Source organism: Apus apus, unplaced genomic scaffold (genome assembly GCF_020740795.1).
Source record: "Apus apus isolate bApuApu2 unplaced genomic scaffold, bApuApu2.pri.cur manual_scaffold_39_ctg1, whole genome shotgun sequence".
In the NCBI taxonomy this organism is placed as follows: Eukaryota; Metazoa; Chordata; class Aves; order Apodiformes; family Apodidae; genus Apus; species Apus apus.
The window spans coordinates 72,137-79,398 of NW_026248851.1; the positions used below are offsets into that span (position 1 = coordinate 72,137).

The 7,262-nt window shown below is 44.7% G+C and overlaps 1 protein-coding gene across 1 annotated transcript; it reads right to left on the reverse strand.

Moving 5' to 3' along the window:
- Positions 1–306: 306 nt before the first annotated feature.
- Positions 307–5,297, reverse strand: LOC127396248 (histone acetyltransferase KAT7-like). Its single transcript, XM_051643870.1, is given in 9 exon segments — positions 307–383; positions 386–416; positions 1,098–1,204; positions 1,844–1,990; positions 2,157–2,249; positions 2,544–2,685; positions 3,590–3,679; positions 3,860–4,051; positions 5,151–5,297. Coding segments are annotated over 9 exon segments (1,026 nt in total).
- Positions 5,298–7,262: the final 1,965 nt, after the last annotated feature.

Genomic DNA, 7,262 nt, shown 5'->3' on the forward strand with positions numbered 1-7,262 from the left:
ATGACGTCACCCATTATGACATCACCAACTATAACTTCACCATCATGACGTCACCCATTATGATGTCACCAAATATGAGGTCACCCATTATGACGTCATCCATTATGACGACATTCATTATGACGTCACCCAGTATGACGTCATCCATTATATTAGCCATTATGATGTCACCCATTATGTTGTCATTCATTAAGACATCACCAATTATGACATACTCCATTATGACATCACCCATTATGACACCAATTATGATGTCACCCATTATGATGTCATCCATTATGATGTCGTCCATTATGACGTCACCCGTTATGACGGCACTGATGGAAGGGAACTTGTCCATATCAAAAAGCTGGGATACATAATCTTATTGCTGTTGGATCTTTAGCCTCTTTGGCTCTCCATTCATCAATCAGATCCTAAGGGAAAGAGCATGAAAGGGCAGGTTAAAACACACGATCCACACTGGAGAATTATCCAAGGTACAACAGCACACAGCCAAGTCCACAAGCCTGAAGGTGACCAGCCTCCTAACTGCTCAACATGACAAAAATAACTTTTCCTCTGCAGAGCTTTCTCCTGGCCCTTCCAATCCCACTGATCAGCTGCTTTTAGCAACCAAGTGAAGTCTCAGGGAGGGAAGAACAAAAGAGAGGTGCCATACTTGGGGACTTGTAAACCACTTGTCTCATGTCTAAACAGGGTACGAACAGGACTCATTCAAGATTCCATTGATTCAGTTCACTTCTATGTCAACCATTTGCCCAATAAAGGGCAGGCATGAGGAGGAGCACAATGGGAATATTGATCCATTGTCCCCTAAAAAGCCACTTACACCGAGCAAAGTTATTCCACACGTGAGAAAAGGAAAGTCAGTGCACCATATTCTACACTACTGAAGACTCACCTTGGATGTTCACATCATATTTGATCAGTTACTGCATTTGAAAACTACAGTGTTCCCCCTCGGCTAGAACCAAAAGACTGGAAAGTCCAGCACAACACAAAGGAAACACTGATGTCAATGAGTTCATCTGAATTAAACAGCTAAATACAAGGAAACAAAAATAATATGCAGAAATAGCCACCACAAATCTTACCTGTCTTTTCAGGACCAGGTGTTTTCCCTTCCAGTACTTGAGCATCTGAAGTGCCTGCAAGGTGCTAACAATGTCAACAGGATGCACTGCAGTCTCCTGGCTGATTTCTGCAAACCAGCAGCACTTTATGTTAGAACAGACACAGATTCTCCTGCAATAGCCTGTAATTGTTAGTTGTCACCTCCAAGTTTCAGGCAACTCCTTTGGAAGGGATGCACACAAAATGCCCTGCACATGCTGAGGAGGTACCTGCTCTGGCTGTCTGACTTGCAGCCTTTCACCCTTCAGAACTACCCTGACATGTCTGGGAGATGCTGCACACTCCTTGGTGCCATCATCATAGAAATACTATTAAAGAAGTTCAAATAGTCTCAACGTTTTCCCACAGCATCAGAAAGCCTCTCAGTGGAGCCATTTTCCTATTTAAAATTCAAGTTTTAATTAGAAAATTAAATTATTCTAATCTACAAAGGGATAAAGTCCTTTCTGAATATTTTATATGTATTTTTTTTAAAGAATAAGCCATTATATAGTTTTAAACTCTTCAAGCTGACTTATCTTTAGTGGTGGCAGGACTGGAAAGCAGCCATACCCAATTATAGGAATATTCCACCAGCTCTGCTGCTACACAAACATCTCCATGAGTGAAGCATGACCTGCCCCATCTTTAAGGAAGATGAATGAATGAGATGCAGGGGGATGTTCCTGAACCCACTCACTGCAAACCTTTTCCCTGGGAAGCATACCTTTGATAGAAATCTCTTTTCCTTGGAAATTATGCAGGTAACGAAGAAGAACTTCCTTCCAGTAGCTCCTGTAGCTGATGAGCCCTAAATCAGACAGAGGACGTTCTGGAGAGCCAACTTTTTCTTCTACTTTAGAAAGCAAATAGCCTGCAAAGGAAAAAAAAACCCCAACATTTATCCTTCCTAAACTACTCTCTCCTGACTGCTACCCTCTTTAGCACACAGAGGAAGCAGCTAGAATGAAGCCTGCTCAGCCACAACCGTAGATATATTAGATTTATCATGCCTCCAGGATTTCTCTCTCCATACTTACTGAAGTCAATGAGCATCTTGCCATAACCTTGCCTCATGTACTGGGGCATTGTCAGGATACAAGAAACATTGTAGTTGAGAAAAGAATTCTTCTCGTAAAAACAAGGAGAGAGAGAGAGGAGAGATAACAGGTCTTGATCTGTACAAACAATGGGGATATCATCATCCCAGCAGACTGAACAAGCCTGTGCAACTGATACAATACAAGGTGAAAGGAGCAACAGCAGAAAAACCTGCCTAACAACAAGTCACACAATCATCCTTCAGCTACCAACCTGGCTTAGTGTCTTGCTTGATTAGCCATTACATTGGGTGTTTGGTGCACAACTTTAAGCCTAGGATAGCTGGCCATGGAGTTGTGCCTGGGTGTGTATGGATGTTCAACTAACCTTGGAGAAATAACCTATCAGGTGACAGCCAGTGTTGTCAGCTTCTGTCATGACATAGAAGAGGAAGGGTTCAACATCATAAGACAGTGTTTTATGGTCCAAGAAAAGTTTTGCCAGCAGACACAGGTTTTGACAGTAGATCTAGAAGCAGAAGGAGAGTAGAATACATCTGTTTATTACAGTGGGACACCCCAAGAGTGGACAAAACCATGGCAAATGACAAGAAAATTCTGAATTATCTGAGAAATGAGGTACAGTCTTTCACACAGAGCAGCTAGGCCAGGAAACAATTCCATTTGTGATGAAACTTGATAAGCCCAGCTTCCTTAAGGGTGGGAATTGACGTCTGTGATATCAATCTCTTAACTCCCCAGATACCACATCTGTGGTATCTGGTACCACTCGGTGAAGGAAGCAGAAGGTTGGATCTCTGCTTGCTTGCACTGTACTGTGTTAATCCTCTGCTTCAAGGTTATCTCTGGTCACTTGAAAAGCCTCCTCCCAGCTTCCCGCAGTGCAAAATTTAGCATTTGCATTTGTTTCTTTGTTCCTTCCTCTGAAGCCTCCCAAGAGCAGACACAACCAGAGGCAGGACACACACGGTGCTGCTGCCCAGCACTGAATGTGCAGCTGCAGATCCATGTTCTGCCCTTCAACTCAGAGCTAAGGAGGTCACCCTCAGCAACAGGAGGCTGGTTCACACACTAACCCAGAGCTGTCCAAGTATCCACAGGGAATGGGAGGTGGGCAGCACAACCCACTGAGGCTGAGCACAGAAATCTTCCCCCTACCCTGCAGTACAGGATCTTGACACACATGTCCAAGCACTGTATGAGCCAAGAGGTGGAACTGCTGGAGCACAACGTGGCTGAGGAATAACCACAAGGAAAACACAGACAAAACTGCAAGTGTGCACAGATCAGACTCTAGTCTTTCTACAACTAGAGGGAGGAAGGGCCACTTGTGTCCTGCTTCTCTACAGGAAAGGAGTGCCCAGCACATCTGAAAGCCACTCCAGACTGGCCTGAGGATGGCAGTTCCTTACCTTGTTCTTCTTCCCATCCACTTCAAACACTGAGATGGAGCCTTTCCGGTAGATTTCATCACCCGGTGGGTGTTTCCAAACACATTTTGCCTATGACAGGAAAACAACGACAGGGGGACGGCGTTTTCAGGGTGGAAAAAATTTACCAGCTCCTGGATATACCAGGAAACACACAGGTCTCCTAAAGCGGAGATAACACCAGGAATGCTTTCAGTGGAGATGCTGATAGCAGGTGTAAGGCAGGGGGATCAGCTCTGCCCCAGCCCTCACCATGTGCCTGCGAAGTATTGTCTGGCTCTTCCTGTACTTGAGGCAGAATTCACACATGTAGAGACGGCCCAGGCGAGCATACTCCTCTGGGTAGGGGGAGTGGTACCAGGTGTCCAGCTCGTAGCGGCCAAACGCGATGGTTTTAATCATGTTGCTGCCTTCTGTGATCTGGCCCTGGAGCCGCAGCTTTTCCTGGGAATGGGAAAAATGGAGGACTATTAAAAAAAAACCAACAACAAACAAAAACAAGGGAGGTCGGTGGGAAGGTCGTATTTGTTTCCCTCAAGGAAAGAATTTACTTCAAGTCTTCTAAATTCACAGAATCCCAGACTGGTTTGGGTTGGAAGGGACCTTCAAGATCATCTTGATCCAACCCCCCTGAATGGGCAGGGACACCTCCCACCAGCCCAGGCTGCTCCAAGCCCCATCCAACCTGCCCTTCAACACTGCCAGGGATGGGGCAGCCACAGCTTCCCTGGGCAACCTGGGCCAGGGTCTCACCACCCTCAGAGTAAAGAGTTTCCTCCTCATGTATCACCTAAATCTTCCCTCCTCCAGTTTTAATCCATCCTCCCTTGTCCTCTTACTACAATGACTGTAAAAAGTCATCTTTCAATGTGACCATGTCTAACAACCCCTCCCACAGACCTCTCCTTGATCAGCCTCAGTCTGAGCCCTGTCCACAAGCAGTAGTTACTGACATCAGGAAATGTCACAAAAATCAGTGCTTGGCAGCATGCCAACACTAGGGTCATCCTCTTCTTGTCACGGAAGCAATGGAAGCTCCTTGCCACTTCAAGCTTATTTCCTAATTTGCAGGAAGAGGATACAGCCTAATGCTCTGCCTCAGATATCCCAGATGCAGTTGTTACTGGTAAGCATCAAAGTGCCTTTTGGTTCATCTCTGGAGGTGGAAGGTGGCTTTGCAAAGCACCTACAGAAGCCTCAGCCTCCACTCCACAGTCACTGGCTACTGTCAGGATGGGTTCTGTTGCCAACACTCCTTAGCCATCCTTTCAGCAGGTGAGGCTGTCTTTTCTTTCACTGAAAATAAACACCTGCTAAATGGGACTGTTACTAATTATTCCTCCATTCTCACTGCAAAAGCTTCGCTCCAGCTGTGTGCTTTCAGCACTCCAATGTTACCCCTACAGCAGCTTTGCTGACTTGGCTGGGCTGGAGCTGCCCTTCTTGCAAACTCTGATTCTACCTGAACAACAACACCCAGGAAGCCTTCACATTCCTAACAAAGACCTTTGCTATCAGGTATAATAGGAGTCAGAAGTCTCACCACGTCCTCAGATGCCCGTGCTTGTGCTCTCCGGAAAAGCTCCAAGTCATACTCACTGATCAGGTTTTCAAGGAGAGGTTCCCTAGTGTTGCCATAGGTTTGTCTGTGCTCCTGGAGCAATAAAATAACAGGAGATTTTGCTGCCATGGTGCTACCAAGCTGTTGGATCTTGCAGCTTTTTTTAGCTGAGAATGTTATAGGATGGCTGGGAAAGCCAAACTCCTGCTTAGTTGTCTCATTCCAGACAGGAGGGCATTCAAAGAATTGAAACAAGAGCTAATGAGGGCACCAGCTTTGGGTGTGCCAGACATAACCAAGCCCTTCTGGCTGTTCTCATATGAAAAGCAAGGGGTGGCTTTGGGAATTGTAGCCCAGAAGCTGGGTCCCTATAAGCGAGCAGTAGCATACATCTCCAAACAACTGGATACAGTTAGTAAAGGATGGCCAGGATGCCTTTCGGGCAGTGACTGCTGTTGTTCTGAGTATTCAAGAAGCCTGATAGTTCACTTTGGGACAAAAGATGGTTGTGCATACTTCCCATGCAGTAACCTCTGTTCTGGAACAAAAAGGGGGGGTATTTGCTCTCACCATCAAGGTTCCTGAAGTACCAAGCAGTCCTAATGGAACAAGATGATGTTGAAATTACTACATCTGCCATCATTAATCCTGCTTCTTTTCTGAGTGATAAGCAGGAAATGGAAGCCATCACACATGACTGCATAGAGACTATAGAGACAGTGTATGCAAGCAGATCTGACTTGAAGGAGGAACCACTGGAGGAAGCTGAATACACTTGGTACATCGACGGGAGCAGTTTTGTAAAAGATGAGTCCGCATGGCAGGATATGCTGTAACCACCAGGGATCGAGTGGTGGAAGCAAAGTCCCTCCCTAAGGATACATCTGCACAGCGAGCTGAAATAATTGCTCTAGTGAGAGCACTGGAGCTTGCTAAAGGTCTAAGAGTGAATATCTGGACAGATTCAAGACATGGCTTTGGTGTAGTTCACGCTCACGGAGCTATTTGGAAGGAATAAGGAATTTTGACGACCCTAGGAACACACATCAAGCATGCTGACATGATTCTGAGACTTTTGGAGACTGTACAATTGCCTTCAGCCGTTGCTACTATGCACTGCAAAGGACACCAGAAAGGTAACACTGCCCAGGAGGTGGGAAATAAATTGGCAGACTATGAAAAAAAAAAAAGGGCGGCGGAACAAGGTGAGGTATTAAGTCTGATTTCCTGAGAAAACTTTGACACTACCTGATTCAGTTAATTATGATGAAAGGGATCTTAATTAATCAAAGATGTGGAAGCAGAGATTGAATCAACAGGTTGGGCAAAATTGAGAGATAACAGAATAGTGGTTCCTTTCAGGGTGTTATGGAAACTGGTAAAAACAGAGCATGACAAGACACACTGGGGAACTGGAGCTTTGTACAACTCTCTCACAAAACAAATAGTAGCCAGGAATCAGTTTCAAACTGTGAAGAGTATGGTTGATAGATGTGAAATCTGTTTAAAAAAAATAATAATTAAAAAAAAATCCAAAGGTGGAGAATCAAATAAAATTTGGAAGTAATGATAAAGGGAATGTTCCAGGCCAAAACTGGCAGATTTTTCAGAATTCCCTAGAAAGGGCAGGGATATTCAGGCCATTTCAGGATGGCCTGAAGCCTTCCCCTGTAGAATCAACAAGGCCTGAGAAGTCACAAAAATTTTATTGAAAGAAATTATTCCTAGGTTTGGAGTGCCAGAGGTGATCTCCTCTGATAGGGCAACACACATTGTGTCACAAGTGGTTCAGCAAGTTAGTAAATGCTTAGAAATTAATTGGAAATTGTACACAGCTTACCACCTGCAAACAAGTGGGCAAGTGGAAAAGGCTAATCATTTGATAAATACATTTAGGGTGGGATCAAGCCCTCCCTATTGAACTAACAATCAGTAGTTTAAGAATATGGAATGACTACCCTGTTTGTAGGGTGTCTCAGAAATATAACCCATTTAACCTGGCACGGACAAACATACTTATTTTTGCATATACAGAGGAACAGATGGCAATGTTTTGGCACTATGAAAGCTTGAACCTAAGTCATGCAAGCTTAT